The sequence below is a fragment of the Pituophis catenifer genome, unplaced genomic scaffold (genome assembly GCF_029215685.1).
Source record: "Pituophis catenifer annectens isolate HBS135680 unplaced genomic scaffold, rPitCat1.0.hap2 SCAF_6, whole genome shotgun sequence".
Lineage (NCBI taxonomy): Eukaryota > Metazoa > Chordata > Lepidosauria > Squamata > Colubridae > Pituophis > Pituophis catenifer.
This window is the reverse complement of record NW_027256886.1, coordinates 57,542,033-57,566,453: the sequence shown is the minus strand read 5'-3', so window position 1 is coordinate 57,566,453 and position 24,421 is coordinate 57,542,033. Positions and strand designations below refer to the sequence as shown.

Genomic DNA, 24,421 nt, shown 5'->3' with positions numbered 1-24,421 from the left:
GTTTATGTCTCTCAGATTACAGGGCTCTGCTCCCATTTTAGACTGCAACATGTGGAACCATATTGATTGTGTGGCTCTAAACCAATGTGAACATAATAATGAGCAAACAAGAAGAGTTTTGTATGCACAATATTAAAAAACTTTATTGTCATTGTACGTGTATACACAGTATACCCATACAACGAAATTCACTTAACACCTAAAGACCAGGTCCAACACACACAACAATCCCCAAACACACTCCCACCCACCACAATTCTCCACCCCTAAACCACCCAAACATCCACACAAGTAGTACTGTCCAACAACTCACTCATGGTGGCCCTTTAGTTCATTCTTGAGTGCAATTATAGCTTTGGGATAAAAACTATTCAGAAAACGTGTGGTCCGAGTTTTAATTGTTCTGTATCTTCTGCCAGAAGGCAACAGTCCTAAAAGATTGTAAGCAGGATGGGAAGAGTCTCTGAGAATGTTATGCAACTTTCTCAAACAGTGAGATTCAAAGATGTCGTCCAGGGCTGGTAGCTAGAGTCTGATGATATTCTGGGCAGTTTTAATAATTCTCTGTAGAGCTTTTTTGTCCACTACAGAGCTGCTCCCATACCATGCAATATCACATTTAGAAAACAGTATTGCCTTGCCCATATAGGCAGCCCTCAACTTACAACCATAACTGGGCCTGGGATTGCTGCCACAAATTGATGTGTTCATAAAGTGAGACATTATGTGACTGCACTGATTTACAGCAGCACTCCCAGCATTCCCCATTGGGTAATTAACCAAGAATATATGGGCCGTTAAGCAGCTACCTCCAAGCCATTGTGGGTTTGGTCCCCGAACACCGAGCCTCAATAAGGTCAGGACTGCCTGCACCACCACCACCTACTATTTCCTCCTCCTACTTCCTCCCCATCTATGCCCATTTGGCCATCCTACATTTTGCCTTATGGGGCAGCAAGCAGCCCCAGAATTGTTTGGCTGTAGGGCTGCTTGCTATATCCTGGGAGGCACGCCAGCCTGCCCCCAGCAAGCATTCATTTGCCCAGCTGCCTTCTCTCCCAACCCCATGTGGCTCCCTGGCCAGCAAATGCCAGCAAGCATTCATTTGCTGCCCAGCCCAGCCCAGTCCATCCCATATTTGTTTGGCCAGCTGCCTTTCACCAACCTTTCATCTTTTGCTGTCTTCTTCTCAGAGCCAGCCTCTCCAGCAAACCTTTCCTCCTGCTTTCCTTCTCTCTGAACACAGCACTGTCTTCATAAAGCTGTCTTGGAATGCCTTGGAATGCTTGCTGGTGCTTGCAGGGGCTGGTTAAAGCTTCCCAAGGGATTGCCTGCAATTTCACCATTGTAATCTAAAAGCAAACTAGTAATTTTTGCTACTATGAGTTATGGCATTAAAGAAAAAAGAGAGAAAAGATAAACATGTACAAATGTTGCCTTAAATGCCACCCATTCCACATCCCTCTCTTTCCTTTCATCTGCAGATGTTTCATGTTGTAATAAATTGAAGTTTCCGTTACACATGGAAGATGCCAGAAATCATAGTTTGTGCAAATTATAATCAGTTATCAAATAAGACATTAGGATCACATTGCAATTTTGATACAGTGGTTAACAAGATATGTGCAAACTGTAATATGTTTCCTTTAAATTATACTGAAGCAGGAAACTGACCTTTATGGCAAATTACCAAGAGACCCTTGTAATTTGTTTCTTCACATGCAAAGCAGCAAGGAGAGACTTGCAGAAAGCCAAGGTTGCTGTGATGTGTTTTCAGAACAGTTATAGGTAGACCTCAATAACAAATGCATAGTTAACAACTGGTCCTTGAGCTTCCAGCTATTATAGGACCCCTGCAGTCACGTGACCATGTTCTGGGCACTTGGCAACCAGCTTACAAGATGGCTACAGTGTCCCAAGGTCACATGTTCATCATTTGTGACCTTCTCTGCCAACCAAGCCAAGTCAGAGGACAAGCAGGCAGGGAAGATCACAAGTTGCTTGGCTAAGTCTCAACAGCCACTCCAAGCCTCCAAGAACACTGTGCTCATATTGCATGGGCTCCCCCCACACTTTCACACACCCTGTGCCACTCTACAATGTCCCTTTGCACAACCTTTGTGCACCCTCCCCCTACCCAACAGCAGCTACTTCTCTTCTTGCAGGCTTGCTTGCAAGTCAAGGCAACTTCCTGATTGCTTCTCCATGACTTTGATTATGGGCAGTTGGCAGGAAGTTGCAAGGAACGCCTCACTTAACAACCCACAAACCTTGCTTAACGATGGCAAAGAGGACTGCTGGGATTGCAATCTGTAACTCACTTCATGACCACTTTGTTTAGTGATGGAAATTCTAGTCCCATTATCATCGTTAATTGGGAACTCCCTAAAACTGAGATGTGATAAAAATTTGTCTATTTTAAAAATAATAAAATACATCCCAATTTTAAATTTAAATCTCTTCTACCATACTGTTTATTAATATGGATTAGTTTTCAAAATATCAGTCAACATAATTAGATCTCTAGAGAACATCACCTTTCACCAAATAATTCCAATTCCACAGTAATTCTGTGTATATTCCTTCATTGTTTGTGTTCTCACATAATAATTAATCTCTTGCATGTAGTTGTGTATACACATATCCTCCCTTATTTTATTCTCAGCATAGAAATAGGGATTTAATGCCAATTTTTTGTTTGGCTTCTTTTTTTTAGACACCATATTTTGATGAATAATAAGTGTCTTGCATGTTTTAACATAGCAATAATATGTTATTTCCTGGCATCCAAGAAAATTTTTGCAAAGCAGGTGTAGATAAACAGAAAAACATCTTACTGTTCACAAAGTATATGGATCAAGTTATCTGAGTAGAAATTCAGAAAATAATTTTTTTCCTTATTGTAAGAGAAGTATTGTAAATGATGAATAACATACTCCTTTACTTCCTGATTTTGATGAATGGTTTAATCATTATGAAATGAAATTGCAGTTAAGACAGACATAAATGTCTATCTTAAAATGCCTCATTTCCTCATTTTCATCTTGTTCTTGGACCTAAGCTTTGCCTTTTGAAGAAGTGATAAATGTAGATTTTGAAAGTAAGGGCCAGAAAAAGTGAAAAAAATTAAGAAAACCCCAGAGTTTTTATTGTTGTTTTGTTGTTTTTCTTTATAATACACCATAAAATTAAAAGGATTGCAGTTTTTCAATGTAGTGAAAAATGATTATGGAAAATACCCTACTGTGTTAATTTTAAACAATGCTTAATAACATGGTTATTAAGTTATAAAACAAATTTCTGAATTTTGAAATACTTATACCAGATCAGGAAAGAAACTAAAGACAAATGAGTAGAGAAATTTATTTCAATATTGGCAAATATTTTTTTGTCAAAATGTTATAAATATATTAAATAATAAAGATAGGATTTGAAAAACTGTTAGTATGCAAGATTTATGAAATAAGAGTTGAACTTGTAAGGTAAAAGGGTGGCAGTCTCAGCTTCCTTTTCCAGAAGCCCTTTAAATCCAAACAACCCAGCTACACTTCCTGAGTTGGTGTGTCTTCTGGTATGTGTATGAACCAGTAGTGGGTTTCAATTTTGTTCGCTACTGGTTCACTCGTGGGTGCACCCACGATGCTTCTGCGCATGCGGAGAGACGTCCGGGTGGAACCTGCCGCCGTCACTCCTACAAGTTTGCCCAATCCAGGGCAAACAGGTAGCAACCCACCACTGGTATGAACATACATATCCATCAAGAGCTTACACTGGCCCAATGTCTGAACTACTATAAGTCCATGTATTTGTCATACACTAAATAAATAAATAAACTTGTATCCTTCCCTTAACCTGTTTTGGGAGAGAGATAGGGCTCCTGCTATCTGAGTTACTTTGCTGACAAATTTAAAATGAAAAGGAGGAAGAGAAATAAATGAAATAAATGCTACAGCATCATCCTGGCCCTGTGGTTCTGAGGTATCTGGCTAAGATAATGAGCTGTTTCCACTTCTCTTTGGTAGAAAGACCAATCTCACAAGAGATGAATAAAATTAAATTTCATTTTTAAAAAAGAACATAAACATATTTTCATTTTAGATGCTTGTCACATGTAAAATATTCAGTGGTAAAGAAAGTAAAAAGATAGAACTGTTCAAATCACAGCTGTGCTTTAAGAAGATCTCCCAGGGGATGGGAAAAAGGGAAGTTCTATATGATGTTGGTATGCTTGTATTTGGGAAGCAACTCTTCTGTAAAGGTTCCAAGTTGCATGACACGTTACTGAACTTGTATAGAGAAAATGAACAGCAAAGACAATAGCACTTAGCAATAGCACTTAGACTTATATACCAATTCACAGTGCTTTATAGACCTCTGTAAGTGGTTCACAGAGTCAGCATATTGCCCCCCAACAATCTGGCTCCTCATTTTACCAACCTTGGAAGGATGGAAGGCTGAGTCAACCTTGAGCCGGTGGGACTCAAACTGCTGAAGTGCTGGCAGCTGGCAGTCAGCAGAAGTAGCCTGCAGTACTGCATTCTAACCACTGTGCCGCCACAGCTCATATAAGGCTTGAATAGCAAGATGCAGAAATAACTTAAAATTAAAATTCTATGTTCTATGGCTAAGCATATTCCTTAGTGAAAAATGTATCCCTGATGCAAAAGTGTCCTGCTTGTTTCCCTGGATTTTACCTATCTTCTCATAGATTCCAAACTTTAATAAGAGCTCAGGTGGACGTGGGTAATCTTCTGCTTTATCTAGCCATCTTTCCTAGTTTATTCTAAAAGGATTTCAAGTTTTGTAACAAGCAGAAAGCGAAGATGTTTTAGATAATGTGCCAGCATATGTAATCGAAGCCATGCCTCATTAATTGCAACTCAGATGTGGCTGAGTGTCAGTGAATGTAGGATGGGATTGCTACAGAGATTGATTAAATAACGTCTCATGGCAATAAATATATTTTGAGCCTTCCCACTTCTCCCCTTTAGCGTTTTGTACAACAAACATATGTTTATGAGGAACCCAAGTTACATGTTATGCATTTTATGAAATTAAAGTGACTTTATATCTATAAAGAATGCTAAAATAGGCATTGTATATATTTCATTCCACCCCTCCCAACTTCTCTCTCTCTCTCTCTCTTGAAAAAATGGGAAAAAACAGTATTTTCCTAGTGCTTCAACATTCCTGGAAATGTTACATTTTTAATTTAGTGGAACTTATTTGCTCGATAGTACTCCAGTTTAACTTTTAGTGCATACAGTATGAACCTTGAATTTACTTAGCACACAATCTATTTAGTTCAATAAAACTTATTTCTCAATAGATACATTGTGTTACATGAGTCAGGGGAAAAAAAGAAAGAAAGATAAAATTTATTAACAACATTAATGTTGTACCCAAATACAACGTTGTTAATATAAATTTAAGTGTCTTTTCTTCTATCATAAATTGCCTCTTTTTTGGCAAATTAAATGATTTAGAAGGGGGAAAGAGGAACAAAATATGAAGGGACAGCACAAGATTTATTAAAAACCGAGCCAGCTAGTTAAACTTTAGAACCATTACTGCAGTCACTGGATAAATTTCTCTTATTGATTCCTACACTGTCTGTTTTTCTTTTTTTAAATGAAGAGTCCAACGGCAATGATACTGGCATAGTAAATGAGTAGTTTAAAAAGATTTACAGCAAAACAATTTAGATTATTTCTCATTCTGTATGGAACAATTTTGATTTTTATTGCTTCAACTTTGTTCAGTTAAGGATGAGACCAGCCCTATGAAATCAATTTAGAAATATTTTGTAGTATACTTTTTTAAAAAAAATACAATTTTAAACATTATTTCTTTAAATAAGCAATCAATATAATTCTAAAGAAAAAAAATTGAAGTGGAGCAAATCTTATATCTTCTATTTCTGTTGACAGATTTACAACTTAATATTTTCCACAAAACTGCTTTTTGTGCAGTTTTGAATATTGTTCAAGGGAGAACCATTACCATGAGTAAAAACTACAAAATAGTGTGTTTTTAGGACTGTCATTGTCACTTCAGCTTTTCTTGTATACTTGAATTTACAGCCAGTCTCCCATAGTGAAGATGTTACAATGCATGGCCTGGATTTCATCATAATTTTTAAAAATGTGTGATTAGGTCTTATGTTTGTTTTCAGCACACTCCAAAGAAGATGAGTCAAGGATCCACACTTTTCTCATGTGGAATGATGGGTGAGTATTGCTGCCTTTTGCCTCCCAACTCTGATATGATATGAATGAATTATTACAAAGGAACACTCAGTATGGATTTTGAAATAGATTTTTGTTGCTTCGTTTTGAAGAAGAATATGTTGCTCTTTTGCAAGCTAAAAAATCCATTTCCTAATTTTACATGTGTTTCTCTTTGAACTTCATATGGTTAAGTTCAGATCTGCTTTATATTACATAACACAGGACTCAGCTGATATGTTTCTGTGTGTAAATTTCCAACTGGCTGTTCTTTTGTGACCTTTGACGCATCTCATGTATTGTGGTATATGATAAATCATCTATCTATATAGAACATAGTCTATATATAAAACTGTTAATTGGCACATCTGGTACATTCAAACTTTGATCTTCTGGTTCTTAGTAATCAAATTTTACTTACTCATGGATATTTAATAAAATTACTTATAATTCTTCACATGCTCCAAGATTATTATTTTTTTGTAATATGGGATATTTCAAAAGTATCCTTTGTTTTGAAACTGCTTTTCCATTACTTATGTGTACTATAATTTATTAGGTCAAATGGAAGACCAATTCCTATTCTTTAAAAGGTAGCAGAGCAGTCATTGTTTAACTGGTAGCCTTATGCTGCTGCCAATAATGAGTTACTGTGCTGGCATATAAAACACCATCCATTTGACTAGAGAAATATATTGAAATTTATAATGGTTTCAAGTGTTGCTGATTGCTCTTTAAGGACTAGATGTTTTTTGAAAGATTAGTCCTGCATTGTAGTCTTTTATTTCTCATATGACTGAACAATGACTTCTAGTACCAAGTAAAGTATTAGGTAGACTTCGAAGCAAACTATTCTATCACAAAAGCTGGTGCTTTCCAAACAAAGCATCTGTCCCTTCCATTCATAATCTGATTAGAATGAATGGGATTGAACAATTGTACGGAGGGAGTCATTTTTCAAGATTTCCAGAAATGGAAGTTGCCTGAACAAAATGTATATGGTGTATGTGTTGGTTGGATGGGAGATTGTTTACATATATGCACATGTCTTTAAAGACCTAAGCTTCAGATTCAACACATGAATTGAAGAATGGTTCTTTTTAAGTTTCATATATATTAAAAAGAACAATAGTTCAAATATTAGCAATACAGCTTGAAAAGGGCTGATAAGATCTTTTCAACCAAGAAGCCGTATCATCTTTGGAACTGTAGGCCAACATCTTTAGGGAGCACCTCATTGGGCAAGGCTTAGTTATGTTATTGCTGATCTTGTTTGCTACAATAACCTGGTTCTAACACAACCTATTCTTGCTGACCATAGCTCCCCCTCTGCAATTGTCTTTGTTATGCCCAATCAAGATGATCAAATCCAATTGGCACTATTTTTATTTTTCTTTGTAATTTTAGGCATTTTTCCCAGTACTTTTTATTTTGGCTTTTAACTGGCCCAGATTAACCAGCCAAGTCATTGTTGAAACTTGTTCAGATAGGTTCACCGCTGACAGCCACAGTGAATTTCAAACTGCTAGGCTATTTCCGATTAGATAATTATGTTCTTGTTTGCACAGAAGATTGAGACAAATACATCCTTTCAACTTTGGCTTTGGATTAGAAACTGAAGTGCCTTGTGGGACTTCTTTGAAAGAGGGAGGGAACTTGGCTTGCTTTCTTGGTCAAGAGAAGTAGGGTGTCTTTAGAACTAATTGTCCATTTGGCTTTCAACAGATGCAAAAAATGTAGGCACTACTAAAGCTGCTAAGTCCATTGAATAAACAGTGATGGTCTTGAAGACCATATTGTGTAAATTGAATAGTAGCTGGACAGGCCAACTTCTCTCAAACCCAAGCTCTCTCCCAATGTGCTACAGTGCAACCACAGAGTTCTGGAAAGGAACTGGGCTAAGGAAGTTTGACACAGACTGCTGTCTAGATCATTCTGCCTCTTAGGTTATAAACTGAAGCAAATTGAGAATAGTGACTCATGGTGAATTCTTACTGCATAAGCCATGGGAAAACTATTCTTTGATTCTGAAAGTCTTGCCAACTTGCCTGAAGGAGAAGGCTAAGCAGGCCTGGCATTATAAAAAATCTTTGTTTTAGGAATACTGGTGCCTTTTTATAATATTCCTGTTTCATTCTTGCATGCTGTAGCTTTATTCAAAATTTAGAGAAAACTATGCATCATATTTTCCATCTTCATTTACAATACGTGAAGGCTTTCCTAAAATCTGAGCTAACAGAACAAATTTGTATTTAACTCATTAATAAAATGCTGTGGGATTTCCTATTTTTTGCAAAAACTACTTCTTTTTAGGATTTATAATCAAGTCAATGCCTTGTGAATACTGCTCAGTTGTCATCTACCTTTTAGGTTTATAGCAGGACAAATATTTTTTTCTGTCTTTAATGTTTTAATATCTGTCCTTTCTCATTCACCACCATCATTGCTTGCAGCTGTTGTTGAAACATGATCTTGGAGAGCTAGGAACAGATACAATATTGTATACTGTGCTTTATATAGAAAACGGCCTGTATAAATGGTCCATTTGTATTATCTTTCTTATCGTCATAGCTATTATGTTAAACAGTTAGAAAAAGATGCTGAACTAATGACTGGGTATCTTTCAGTCCAATCATATCTCTTTTTAATTTGAAAGAAAACTTGCTTGACTAGTTATAAGTTTGCATATGCTGCAACATTTAGTATTTCACATAAATATCTCAAAGGTCCTAAGAATGTCTGCTGACACTCTTTTGTGCTGCGTTTTCAATGAATGTTTAAATAGGCCACAACAGCCCATAATCCTTAAAAGGATTAAGAATATTTTTACTTTTTTGATATGTTGAAGTAAATACTTGTTGGCTTCAAGAAAGTAAAATTTGTTCTCAATCTTTGCTTTCCTGGAAAGGGTTAAAACATGAGTGTCAAACTCGTGTCGTCACGGTGTTGTCATGTGATGTATTGTGACTTTTCCCCCCCCCTTCGCTAAACCGGGCTTGGATGTGGCTAGCGCATGATGCATCTGGCTCGCGGGCCGCGAGTTTGACACCCCTGGATTTAGAAATGTATTCCTATGAACTGAGCAAGAACAATTTTATGTGGCTTGGGCTAGTATCTCTTGAGTCATGGACATGAGATCCCCCCCCCCTTTTTAATCTTTCTCTGCTACCAAAATATTTCATCCTACCTTTCATAAGAGTTATAAACATAATAAGAGAATCAGTGAAGAAAACTAGTTTACTTTGATGGTTTGGCAGTTAGCCTTTTTAAAGTTCATCTAATAAATGTTATTAGAAACTTGTTTAATAAACTGTCACTCAAATATTAAACCTGAACTTTCAACAAATATAATACTCAGAGTAACTAGCAGTCAATTGCAGCAAGAAAAGCTGCACTAGCACTTGCGGTAGCTGCCGAGCTGTTTCTGAGGGAAATACAAACTTTTGAAAGAGCACCTCTTTAAAGTAGCATTAGGAGGGCAAGAAGATCTCATTTCTTGTGTCATTCTTTGTTTGAATGATGGAAGCCTAATCTGATGAGAAAAAAAAGCAAGATATCATTTCCAAGTGGAAATTATGGGTTTATTTAGCTTTAGTTAGAATGCAGCCAATATCTGTTTTAAATCTTTTAACTGAATCCATCTGCACTGTTGCTTTTGTCATAAAGAAGGAGTGATTTCAAGGGAATGTAAGAAGTAATCAGGAAAACTCATCAGTCCCATCTCAGTTGTGGGTTAGAATAGATCAGATCAGTTCAGAATAAAAACATTTAGAAAAAAATAGATTATCATAGAAGTAAAATACTTTGTGGAACTAAATAATTGCCAATTTGCTGTTGCATAAAACTAATACTGATCTTAAAAGCATTTAGTCTCTTTGCTTATTGAAAAAGGGATAAAATTAGTATGCATCATTTCATGAAATCCTGACTGAAATTTAAAAAGTAAAATAATTAGAAGCACGTTTAATCAGGGAAGTTTTTCTTATATGAGTTTATATTTGGTGACATGTAGCTGAGTTTTTCCTATCACTGTTTACCCATTTTTACTTACTCAATGGATTTGTAAAGGTAAGACACTACAGTATAATTACATATGTATATGTTATATTTACATTTTATATTTTATGAGTTTTATAAGAGTCAGAAGAAAATAAAAAGTGTTGCTAGATGCAAATAAACGAAGTAATCAAATTAACATTTATAAGCACACTTCAACAATGACCCACCAAATGTAGTTCCCTAGCTGACAGGACTCACAGCATGCTCTTTCTGCTGGATCTGGTAGGATGGACAGGTGTAATCAGAATAGGCAGTCCCTCAGATAACTCAATCCTGTGTCATGCAGGACTTTAAAGGTAAAAAACAGCACCTCGCTTTGGACCCAGAAACAGACTGGAAACCTATGCAGCTTGTGAAGCAGAGGTGTAATGTGTTCTTCTGGAAACATAACTGCCTGCGCTGCTGCATTTTGGACCAGATGAATGTTCCAGATACATTTCAAGACATGTAGAGCCTGTTGCCCATGTGGAGCGCATTACAGTAATCCAACCAGGAGGTGACTAGGGTATGAGTGACCATGAGTGATGCTTCTTAATCTAGGAACAGGCACATCTGGCATACAGTATGAAGTTGAGCAAAGGTCCTCCTAGCCATGACTACCACCTGCTCTTCTTGGGTATAGATTATTTATCTATCCATCGTTCTCCTGTGATGTTAGGTTTATTTTTTTCCTTTAAATATATTTTTTATGCGGTGGCAATTCAGAGCAGATGTTTTCCAGAACATTTATCCAACCACGCGTAGACATGTTGGAAAAAGATCTTCACAAAAGGAAAAAAGAAAGCAATTCTCTCCAAACATTTAGATTCATCAGGAAAAACAACTTTGGTAACTGTTGAATAACTAAGGCCAACCAAAGAATATGCTCAACTACACAGAATATGTGACTGTTTAAGTGTTCTTCAGTTTTATATCAATGAAGCACTTGTATTTCTAAAAATTCCTGAAAAGATCCCAGTTTATTGAGGGGGGGGGAATGTTCTACCGTTTAATTTTGGTTTTCCCCATATTTAGTTGTCTATTAGTAGCAATAGAGATAGATGGATCAACAAGTATTGCAGGCCCAATTGACAAAAGAAAGCTCAGGATCGTATTGGTTGGAAACATTTGGAAGAGGCCTTCATTTTGCAGTCAATAGACAATGGCTAAAATGATGATGATGATGATGATGATTGGTAGCAATAGCAGTAGATTGAGAAGGTATAAAGAGGAGTTTGTAACTTGTTTTATTTTCCAAATATCAGATTACACAAGAAAATATACGTGGAAATTCCATTATAGGTCTTCGGTCCAACAACTAGAATGTGCTAGTTAGCCGGCATGTCTTTTTGTAGATATATAGCATATCATTTCCTGGAATTCCCGACCAGTATCACCTTTGACCCAGCACATAGAAGGAACAGTGGAGAAGCAGAAAGCCAAGAGCTTGAAGAGTGGAGAGGTCGGAAAGGGGAGCTGGAAGGTGAGACGGAGCAGAGAAGGCAGATGATTTATAACTGTGTGGCTTCTCTGGACTTCCCCTGGATCTCTTTGAACTGTCTTCAATGTGCAGTAATCAGCTGGAGCTAAATCCTGGTCTGAAAGCCCAAGAGCCAGCAGCTGCAGCTCTGAATGATGGCGTGGATCTTCTGATAGAGGCAGAGCTGACAGAAGAAGCAATCTTCACTGGCCGTTGTTGGCAGCTGGGCCTACTCATGTGGTCACCAATGCTGTGGTGGTTGGCAGGCTGCCATTGGGAGCTTTTTGAGGTTTAACTGGCAAGTGGGAGGTTGGAACTGTGTGAACTTCAGGACTACACAGCTGCTACAATATCTAGTGCAGCATAGCAGGCCTTCTGGCTTCTTCTCCGACTACTTTTTGCAATCTTCTGAATGTTCTGTAATCGGGCCTGATAAGGCTACTCGGGGAATTCTGGAGCTGGAAGGGAAAGTTGAATGAGAGGCGAGTGTGTTGGTCCCTCTCTCCTGGGTGAGAGCTGGGCGGAAGAGTGACTCCCTGCTTGGTGGATCAGAGCGACTGGGCAGGGTATCGTTTGTGCATTGAGTAGATGTATTATGAGTGTGTTGGGAGATAAAAGGTGCTGGATGTGATCCCTCTGCGGCAGTGAGGAAGGGGTTGTGTGAGTTTGAGGGTACTGAGAGCAAGTGCTATAGTGCCTGTAAGGCTCACCTTGCCCCTGATGGTTTGTCAGTTGGAGGAGGTTTTCCCTTATTATTATTTTTTTTTTAATTTGATTTATATGCCGCCCTTCTCCGGAGACTCAGGGCGGCTTACAATGCATTAAGCAATAGCCTTCATACTTTTGTATATTTATACAAAGTCAGTTTATTGCCCCCATAATCTGGGTCTTCATTTTACCTACCTTAGAAAGGATGGAAGGCTGAGTCAACCTTGAGCCTGGTGAGATTTGAACTTGCAGTAATTGCAGGCAGCAGATGTAAGTGGATGTTAATAACAGTGCTTTAGTCTGCTGAGCCACCAGAGCCACCATTTAAGGAAGTGATGTTAGTGATGGGGGATGGAATGGTTTTCAGGGAAGGCAGAGGAGGGTGGTCTATTTCAGTGGTGTCGGGTAATGGGAGATACAGGAGGCAAGGGCGGGAAGGCATGGGGAATGCAACCTCGGTGTTTAGTACCGGTCTTGTGTTCTGCCCCCTTGCACTCACCTCATTTATCTGGTCAACAGATCTGTGGTGGCCCTGGTTTTAGGTTGCTGCTTTTAAATGTCAGATCAGAGTGCAATAAGGCTAGCCTTATTGCTGATTTGATCCTTGAAGAGAAGGCTGATCTGGCTTGGGCCCAGAGGGAGGTGTTCCCCTCTTAGAAATGTGCTAAGTGGGCTATCGAGCAGGGCAGCAGTCTAGACCTCAGGATCGGGGAGGGGTGTGTGGCTGTTGTTATCAGAGAATCTCTAGCAGCCTCCAGGGATACTGTTCCACAAGTGCACGGCTGTGAGACCCTTTTTCTTAGGTTGGGCTCAAGGGATTAGATGGGATTGCTACTGCTGTACCAGCCTCCCTGCTATGTGGCAGCTTCCCTACCCGGCCTCCTGGACCTTGCTGCGGGACTGGCAGTGGAATTCCCAAGGCTTATAATTCTGGGGGACTTCAACCTGCCATCCCTGGGGGGAGGGCAGGGGTGAAATCCAGCAGGTTCTGACAGGTTCTAGAGAACCGGTAGCGGAAATTTTGAGTAGTTCGGAGAACCAGAAAACACCACCTCTAGCTGGCCCCAGAGTGTTCTATATGCCATACTCAAAAGCATACCCATATTTCAAAATAATTAAAGCCCATAATTATGTGATATACTGCCGTAAATTATTTTTGTAAGTTATTATAAAGAAGAAGATCATGGAGGAAAACATAGCAGAAGGGTAAATCATTATGCACTTAACTTATTTTTGTGTCTTCAGCAAACATCGTAAGGTTTATACTGTATTTACAAAAAGTACTTGAAATGGCTGAAACAAAAGACTGTGGATGCTTTTACTTATCAAATTTCTAAACCACTCATCTCACCTAAATGACTCTGGGCAGTTTACCATAACAAACAGCTGTGTAAAAAGCATAAATTAGAAAACAGAATTAAGAACAAAGTTAAAAATTAAGATGTTAAGTTAAAGAGGTAGAGGTAGAGGTAGAGGGGGCACCCTCAATCCACCAACCATGGCTGCATAGCCCTTGTAGAGCCCGATGTCAATTAGCAGAGCCAGATCTTCACACTATTCTGGAAGACTAGCAAACCTCATCTCCAGAACGTACGATGTTCCAAAGATTTCCCTGTTTATTTTTCTTCTTTTTCGACTGTCATCTTAAATAAATTTGCTCAGTTTTAGTTTCAAGCTTGCTCCCATTTAAGATACTTTTTGTATAACAGAGAAACTGCATGGTTATTATTTCTATTGCCACCGAGACGGCAGTTTTCTGATCTTCTATAAGTTTCTATATGAACCTGCTGGGGGAATTAACATCCAGAATTTTAAGTATCTCATCAGTGTATTAATATTTATATTAACTTTAGTTGACTAATGTTTGTGCTCAGTCTAAATAAGACAGGTATTCCATTGGTGAGAAATTGTTTTTATTTGTCAGCTCAGTCCATGGTAGATATGGTTGCTTAGCACTTGTTCCCAGCTTCAGCTTATATACTAGTTATCCTCTTTTCTTGGAGAAGCTAGATCTAGCACTAGTTGTCCAAGTTTTCATATATAATTGCTGCATCTCACCCTCGAAGCATGGGTTAGTGCAAAATGCAATCATTGGTTTGCTTTTTAGTTCTTGCTCTGGTGTATTATAAGCTTATTTTGTCTTCATTTTACGGGCTAACAGTTGTTTTCACACAGTTCAAAGTACTGGTTTTCTTTATCTTACATTTTTGTACTTTTTAAAAATATCCTTGGCTTTCTAAAGCTTATAGTTGACAAAACATGTGTATACTCATAAATAAAATCAATGCAATTCAGTGATGAGGTTATGCCAGTTTATTGTACATGACATGAAGGATGACTTAAAAAGAAAACATAGAATTAAATAAATGAAGAAACCTCTTTTCCTCTCTGTTGGCAAAGGTTGGGATAGTTCAGAGACTGCATTATCAAAGCTTTCCATTCTGTGGGTAGAATGCCTTGTTCAAGCTTTAACTTGTAAATCATCTTCCAGGTACCTACTGGGTTGAAAGGTGACTCAGAAATTATTTTGTGAACAAATAAGATATAAATAAGGCTCCAGGATCCTGTTATTATTGGCTATAGCTAGTATGAGATTCTTGCTTATTGTTTAAAGAGGAAGATGGAGGGTCTGATGTAAGCAGGATGTTTAAATCAACATAACTAATGAATGAAATAAAATACCAAAGGAGAAGGCCAAATAAAATAATGAAATAGATATTGAAGGGAGATATTAGTATATTTTAACAATTTAAATATAATGGTTTCCATTATCTTTTATCGTTTCATAAACGTTTTATAGTTTTTATAGATGACATGCAATTTTAATCGTTGAACACTATAAGTAGTCCTTGATATATCACAATTAGGACCACAACTCCAGTCACTAAAGAATGCAATGAGTCATGGCCAATTTTACAGTTTTATTTACTGGGGTCATTATGTGAATCATGTGATTGTTATGCAAATCCACCCTCTTCCCCCCTTTGACTTTGTTGGAACCCCTTGGGAATGTCACAAATGGCTATCGCATCACCCTGGGATGCTGCAACCAATGTAAATGCGTGCTGGTTGCAAGGTGCCCAAATTGCAATCACATTACCACAGGGACTGTACAACCATTGTAAATGCGAGGAACACTTGTAAGTCACTTTTTTTCAGCACATTGTAACTTATTTATTTGTTAAACAAATTTATCCAGCTACTCAACTCACACAGAGGTGATTCATGAAAATGTGAAATATGCTGGCTATACAAGTCTCTCTTTTTAAAAAATTTTTAAAAACCTTTTAGCACTGTCTAAACTACAGACACCTTAAGGCATTATTTGCTGATTTCTGAACTAATTGGAAGGTTTGGCATTTTATAGAGCAAACCACAATAAGTGTATTTCAGATTAAGTTTTCATGTATTTTGTTGATCTCATGTATTTGAAGAGCTGTTTTGTAGCTCCACATTGTTCTAATTTCAGATGACAGTTGTTATGACCGAGTAATATAGTCACTTCCTGAAGTATGGTAAATCAAGTTTTAAATTATTTTACCCTACCCTCCATTAGCTGCTCAGCTAATGTTCCAACTTCATGCCACTGCTGTTTGCAAAGATATTTTCAGCTGTCTTATGTTTTAGACAGTTTACATAATCCAATAGTTTTCTTCATCTAATTGCTTATTTTAAACGTCTTCCAGTTTTCCTCCAGGAGGAATTCAACTTATGAATCTTACAGTAGGCTTACATTATTAAGCCCACTGTAATTAACTTTTCATTTGACTGTTTAGCCATTAATTCTAATCAAGGTTTGACATTAGTTCTCGATCACTGATTTTTCCTTCAAACTGTTCTGAGAATGACTGATTATTTTCTTCCAACACAAGGATCAATTGAGAATCACCAAGAAGTATCATTGTTGTAAAAGTATCCACAGTTCTGAAGAAAGTACATCATGATCAAGGAATGCTGTTTTGATTTTGTTCCCTTTAAATATTTTTGTCATATTTTTTATTTTCATATTGAGGGAGTCTTTAATCAATTTTTTAACTATGTGTAGATGTGATTGTGTGAATAATATCTATTACTTCATTGCAACAGACTGATTTAGTTCGTAAAAGAAGGAGATAGATAAATATATCACATTTGATAGCTGCCCATTTTAGAACAATTCAGTGCAGCTTACAACCAATAAATTTAAAAAAGTATAAAAATCATGAGAATCAGATACTCCCATGAATTATTTGATTAGTCTGCATAGCCATGGGATTGGTCACTGCTGATATAAGTTGTTCAGGTTAGCATTGTTTTGCTCCAAGTACTGGCCCTAAGGCCTAGGACCTCAAGCTAATTGTGGGTGTATTTAAACAATTAAAATTGTTTAGCTGTCTGCATTTATGCTACACATTTTTTACCAAGTTTCTAGTACCTAATTGTTAAAATAATTGTCAGCAAAAATCCAGAAACTGTAGTCTACATAAGGCTTCAGAACAAAACATCTAAGCAATGGTTTTTAAAGGTCAGCCAATACCAAGCACAAAACTTTTTCCATATTCAATGTCAAGGCAACTGGCCTTTGAGAATATGATTAAAGAAGAAAGCACATGAGGATTGTAGGGAAGGACTCCAGAGTTCTGTTTTGGTGCCTGATTATGAGGGGAAATTATCACAAAATAAAATGGAGACCTTGCAGATAGTGGTGCGGTTTGAGTATGATAGCACATACACTGTGAACTGTTCCTGAACAACAAAGAAGGGGGAAAAAAGATTATTTCCTCTTGCATATAATGCTAACAGAATAATCTTTTTCCTGGCTTTGGATTGTTGCCATCTATTGCTTTGCAGGCTTTTCTCCTAATAAATATTCATAATAGATACACACACATCACTAAGAACAGAATTTCCTCTTATTAAAACCTTCATCACTCAAGTCTTTGAAACTGAACCCACCCTATGTACACCCCTATGTCATTCTGCTTAAATAGTCCTTTCATTCATCCAAATTGTTAGGATACTGAGCTGCTTTGGAGTACAATTAAATTTGCACTCTAGCGCTTTGAGATTGATTGTAAGCCTTAATAATGTATGGATTTAAAAAATGTTCTCAGTGCTATAATCCCCAGTATTTTTGCTTCATGCTGAATAAGATATTAAATTCAGCCATTCAGATATGGCTGAAACTATATTTCATGCGTAAGCAGTTTCAGTTCCAATCTTCTGATTTCCTTTGTCTCTTAGAAGAGAGAAAAAAGTAGAAGAAACAAGCCACCACTCCTGATAATAGTACAGAATCTGTTGCTTTTCTCTGCTGCTGTTCTCATGGTTTGTTTCTTAACAAAGCTACTGTCAGCTGAATTTAAGTCAGAACTTTAATAACTGTCAACCACAGCAGATGTAGGTGAGATGTTGAAATGAATCAGTAGCTCACGGCAGCTTACAATGGAGCTATAATTCTAGATGGTTTCATTTTTATCCAAAAGTCGGGGGAGGGATGAGTCCGCATATTAGGAATTTTTCTGTTCTCTGACCCATATTCTATCAAAACAATAATATATCTTTAAGATCACCATGATCTTAAAATAGGTTTCTGGATTGGCCGTAGCATGAACTGACTGGGATCCATGGCAGCAAATATTTAAGGTGAATGTTTTTTTCCCAATGGAAAAAATATTGTTTCCCTAAATTCAAGTGCTGAGTATGAGCAAAACTTGGGAATAAAATATAGATGCTTGTTTGGACATAATATTTAAATTTATGATTAAACTATTGTTGAGCACTGTGGGAATAAATTGCTGTAAGTGTCAGGATCATCTGTTTCCTCCATATCTCCTTCCAATTTAGATAACCAGCGTCATCCAAATCCAGACGACCAAGATTTACTGTAGCTATAGTTAGAGGAAAACAAGACAATTTTACGTAAGACTTTACAGAGCTATTTGAAAGAATCTAATTGTAGATAAAATTAACCATTGTTTAGAATTTGTGACACTAAACTTACTTAAATCTAGATACTAGAGACTTTTGAAAGGAGAATATTGTGAGGTGAGGTGTTCGGAAGCCAATCCACGGGATCGGAGAACAAACCTCCACCAGACATCAGAATCTCTGACCAAAGCATCCTCAGTCTGAAATCCCTTAGCACCCACAAGAAATCTAAGACAGCCCACAATGAAATCCTTATTTGCCACCAAATTGCTTGAACCATTAGTAGTTCAGATTCTTGTAGAGAGATTAAGCTTGCAATAAACCTATATATTTATTTATTTGAAAAAAAAAAAAGAAAAGAAAGGAGAATATTGTGAATGAAAGGATCTCTGAAAGACATAAAGAACAAAATGTAGACTCTAGTTTTTAGTAATATAAATCACATAATCACATTTTTGGATCACATAAGGACTACTATGTATGATAGGAAATACTACTTTTTCTAATAGCAATAGCACTTAGCAATAGCACTTAGACTTACATACTGCTTCACAGTGTTTTACAGCCCTCTCTAAGCGGTTTACAGAGTCAGCCTCTTGCCCCCAACAATCTGGGTCCTCATTTTACCGACCTCGGAAGGATGGAAGGGAGAGTCAACCTTGAGCCTGATGAGATTCGAACTGCCAAATTGCAGGCAGCTGGCAGTCTGCAGAAGTAGCATGCAGTACTGCACTCTAATCACTGCGCCACCGCGGCTATAATGGCCTAGATAGCTCAAGCTTCATGTTTCTATTCTCCTGTATTTCTAGTAACTTAGAGAATAATTTGAATTATTTATACCAGTGGTCCCCAACCTTTCCAGTTTTGCAGACCAGTGGGGGGGGAGTGGGAGAAGGGATGGTTCCGTGCAAGTGGCTGGTGAGCACAAATGGAGCTTCATGTGCATTCGCCCACTGCTCACCTGCCACTTGCACAGCACAGTACTGGACCACGGCAAGGTTGGGAACCCCTGCATCATACTACTCTGATCAGGAGAATGAGCGCTGCAATCCCAGTAAATTGATTTACTCAAGGGTTAGTATAGTGGGTTTTTTTCCTTCCACTTAACATAAATTTTATTTAGATTTCAATTAAGCTTTTTCATAGGCAGGTGAAAACTATTTTGATTCATGCTTCAGAGTTCTGAAAAAAGAGAATTAACACCAGAGTGCTCTCTTTCTGAAAAATCTCATACCGTAGTTTCATTTGCTAAATTCTAAAATAAGATATGCTATTTAACCAAATGATCAAATAAGTAGAAATTTAAATCCCCAAATGTTAAATTCTTCACAAATTGTTATTTAAAAGTTTTGTTTTTTGAAATGATTAATTTTACAACCTTTTTTAAATTGTTCAGATTTATGGTATGTGCCAACATTGGCCTGGTAAACTGTGCATTGTGATTAAATAAATATAGATTTTATTTGCCTAACTGCAGTATGAAATGGCCTTATAGCCAGCAAAACCAAGCAAATTGACATTTTGTAGAGGTAATTAAGTTACTAAGGTATATCCCATGTCTCAGAAGCATTGTGAAATCTGATCAAAATTGTGCTGATTGCAAATCTAATTATATTAATAATAATAAATGGAGTGTATCTGTCATGGAACTCACTTTTAAAACACTTCCAAATTGTTAGCCTATACTTATAAAACTAAAAAAAAAAGAAGAAGAGCTACCAGTAAAAAAGTTTATGAAAGTCAAAAGTTGCTCAACTATCATACCCAGCACTTTGGTGTTTCTTTTCATTGTTCTTTGTGGCTCTTGGTCACAGATAACTAACTTGTATCATGCTTCATTTTAAGTCAATAACCTACAAAAACAAATCTTGGGGATTAATCCTAAAGAGTTCCTGGAGATGTTTCTTGTAATGTATTGTGCTTTTCAATTATATAGGTGATAAGGGATAAATAGCACTAATGAATGTACAGTATATTATTGGACAGCAAATACAAAGGGATACCACTGGTTGAAAGGATATGTCTCTTATGATTCTGGACAGGTGGAAGCCTCTGGACACACCCTTCTTTGCTGCTCTTTTTATAGTGACATTTGAACAAAAAAAAATTGCCCGATAATTAATAGGTATCCTGTCCATTCCAATACCGTTTATCTTCAGTGGTTGCTTAAAGACAAATGGATGGTAGTCACAGCACAGGTAGCAAGATTCTACACAGCAGCAGATTTGCCAAAACCTGATGAATAATCCATTATAACTATTTTATATCATTAATGCACTAAATCTTTTGATATCATCACCCCGTTGTACTTTTATTATTGTCTAATAAGTATAGGCCTTCACAATTTAAAGCCTAATATTATATTATAGCTTAGGCCTTGCTCTTGTTTATGTGCAACTGACAGATAGGCTGCCAAATTATGATTTGAACATAGATTTGATTTGTGTGTGTTGTTTTATTCTAGATACTCTTTGAGAATTTTTAATTGTACCGGACTTTGACTGTAATAAATATTTGACTGATTGATTGTATATCATTTTATCCTTTAAAACTAGAAAATGACAGATGGAGAGATCTCAGCAGGAAATATCCCCTTCAGGTCGAACAGCCAAGTGCCAACATTTGGGACTGCTTGCCTGACAAAAATGATGAAAGCTCTTTATGGCAGAGAGAGCCAGCTAACGCATGCTCAGTAACCAACTTGATCAAGGATCTCAGCCTTAGTGACCGCAATGGCAACCCTTCAGCACCTCCCAGCAAACGCCAGTGTCGATCACTCTCTTTTTCCGATGAGATGTCTAGTTGCCGGGCTTCATGGAAGCCCATAGGATCAAAGGTCTGGACTCCTGTAGAAAAGAGACGCTGCTACAGCGGGGGAAGTGTGCAGCGTTACTCCAATGGATTCACAACCATGCAGAGAAGTTCAAGCTTTAGCCTTCCTTCCAGGTCAAGTACTCTCTCCTCATCATATGACCAGATGGGATTTAGCAATAGATTTGGGTGTCAGCCATGCCAAGGAATGCGAAAGTCAGCCACTTACGGACAGACAAATGATATTTGGGGTAATGATCATAGCTCTTCTGAGAGTGGCAGGATTGACATCCAGCGATCTCTCTCTTGTTCCCATGATCAAATTTCCTTTTCGGAATATTGTCTGCCCTCAGCAAACAGCACACCTGCCTCGACACCAGAGTTGACAAGGCGCTCCAATGGGCTTTCTCGAAGTCGGTCTCAACCATGTGTCCTTAATGACAAGAAAGTTGGAATTAAGCGAAGACGACCTGAAGAGGTAAAGGAACAAAGACCTTCATTGGACCTTGTCAAGATGACACAGGTAAGAATTGATTATCTCACACTGGGAATAGCATGGTCAAGCCTAAGATATATAAAACAACACTAAGGGGTTTGTTTATGCATAGATGTCTGCACTGTTTTGACACTGTTAGCGATAAAACTCAGAAAACTGAATAGTTTCATCCAGTTTTAGGTCTTTTCCCAATTCCTTATCTTCTTTCTGTGCATAGGTCAAAATTCATGGTTACTGTAATTAATATTTCCTCTAACTCTCCTGCATTTGAACACTATTTTCATTTTTATTCTGAACAATACTCTTCCGAAACTTTTTTTTTAAAACTTAATTCACTTTATAATGTAACTTTCAAATCAATTTAACGTTTCTTACAGTTCAGCATTATTGAAACCGAGTTGTTTTCCTCTAGGAAGAAAGATACTGGTAATATTTTTTGACCTTATATAATTAATTGTTGAAGGGGTGGCTTATATACTGTGGAAACTGGAGGAAACCTCAAAGGCACCGGTGCTCACCTATTTTCTGTTCTGAATTCTCTAAACTGGGGAGTTCATTGTCTAATGAGCTTTGACTTCAGAGTCACAACGTCTGTAATTTTCCACTTCGTTGTTGCTCTTCTCTTCAAGCAGCAGTACTTTCCTGTTCACTCAGGAATCTAAAGAGCTGAACAGATAAGATATCTGAACTATATATCAGAGGATGTGACACCCATACATTTTTACTTTCAGAACAAGAAAAAAATAGTTTTAAAAAAGTTGAGCTGTAAGAACTCTTAAAGAACCCTTAAAGCATGCAAAGTCCCTTTTATTCTTGTATCAAATAACTAAAGTGTTATCTGATCCTACTTAATAAAATATCAGCACTTTTGTATAATCCAGAGATAAATCAGGCTTGAAAAGTAGCTTGTGTATTAATTTTGCTTTTGTATCAGAATTCCAGTTTTGCTACCATGACATGTCTATGCTCTGGCCTTCATAGTCATAAGACTGCAAACACTGGCTGTAGGCTGTAAACAGTCCTGTATCTCCAGGAGGCTTTATTATTAACTGCCTTGAATTGTATATCATTTTGGTATTTCTTCTGAACAAAATATGCTGCAGTAAATGTTAGAATAGAATAGAATAGAATAGAATAGAATAGAATAGAATAGAATAGAATAGAATAGAATAGAATAGAATAGAATAGAATAGAATAGAATAGAATTTTTTATTGGCTAAGTTTGATTGGACAAACAAGGAATTTGTCGGTGCATATGCTCTGAGTGTACATAAAAGAAAAGATACATTCATCAAGAATTATAAGGTACAACACTTAATGATAGTCATAGGGTACAAATAAGCAACCAGGAAACAATATCAATATAGTTTTTGTTAAGAACTTATTTCTTCACCAAGTGCTCCTATTTGTTTTTGTTTTTACTTTACCTGATTAAAATATCTCTTGATGGAAGGAACTTTTCTCCCCTCCTTTCTGTGATGTATTTTATACAGTATATACCCGTGATGGCAAACCTATGGCACGAGTGCCAGAGGTGGCACACAACGCCCTCTCTTTGAGCACGCAAGCCATCGGCCCAGTTCAGTTGTGCCGTGCATGCGCGCGCACTTCCCACCAGCCAGCTAGTCTTCAGGTCTCTGCTGCGCATGCACGGGGTGTGGGGCACATACTGGGAGGTGCACACATGCGCAGGGACGCATGCAGGGGACCACACATGCATGCGTAGGGTGGGGCGTGTGCTGGATGGGCGCACACACTTGCACGGGAGCATGTGGAGGGCCATGCATACATGTATGGGGCAGGTCACATGCATGGGGGCTGTGTGCACATTGCATTTTGAGGGTTCGGGCGCACCTGCATGCATTCGGGCATATGCGCCCACACTTTCGGCACTCGGTTCGGAAAAGGTTAGCCTTCACTGGTATATACCCTTGGCTGATTGAAAAAGTTGATTTGTTTTTGTTTAAATTTTTTTTTCCCTAATGAAGTTTGGGTAAGGAGATATATGCACAGGTGACTTTAGGGGCAAATAATACATTAAACTGCTTTGGAATTCCTGCCTGAAAACGTGTGAAATGTAATATGCTAATCTACTTTTATTAACCAATAAACTAAATAAGTAGTTTTTTAAAAAAGGACATTATACTTTAGGAGTCCCAAGTTGAAATTCTACTACTTGGATTTTCCAGAAGTTTTTTAGTCTCTTGTACTTGCAGAAATCTTTAAAAATATATAGTTTTTTGTGTCTATATCCAGGAATATTTGGGTATTAAGGAAGGAAGCCAGAAAAGGAATCTCTCAATGAAACACTTTTTTGTATTGCTTAATTTTTTTTAACCAGCAGGGCTTTAAACATATTTTACATACATTCAGCAGCATCGGGGACTTTCAATTGCTTTATTGGGATAAAAAGATTAAGGACAACTGTAGTGAAAAGGTGTGTCTTTGTAGTTACTCTGGAATAGGAAAATATACAACAAAATCCATGTATTACCAAAGAGGAATAAAGGTAGGACAGTGATAAACTTGAATCTGCTGATATTTACCCCCAAGAAGATTGCTAGAACCATAAGGTAAATACTAGGGTATAGATCTAATCTGCAAATTGAATTTCGATCCCAATGAAATCAGTGAGATAATTTAAACAATGTTGGTATCAAAGGAAGAACAGTTTTTAAAAAGGCACTCCAATCCCAATTATTTAAGCCTCTCAGAATTATTAATAATTTAAATGACTTTCTCAAGTGTTAA

General features: G+C 37.4%; 1 protein-coding gene across 5 annotated transcripts in view; it reads left to right on the top strand.

Moving 5' to 3' along the window:
• The window catches only part of FAM53B (family with sequence similarity 53 member B), a 120,173-nt gene that overhangs the window by 36,214 nt on the left and 59,538 nt on the right, over nucleotides 1–24,421 (top strand). For all 5 annotated transcript variants that reach the window (XM_070945177.1, XM_070945176.1, XM_070945173.1 and 2 more), the window contains exons 4-5: nucleotides 6,176–6,230; nucleotides 20,919–21,697. In XM_070945177.1, the coding sequence (XP_070801278.1) occupies nucleotides 6,191–6,230; nucleotides 20,919–21,697 (819 nt within the window). In that variant the 5' untranslated portion in view covers nucleotides 6,176–6,190. The remainder of the gene's footprint in view (nucleotides 1–6,175; nucleotides 6,231–20,918; nucleotides 21,698–24,421) is intronic.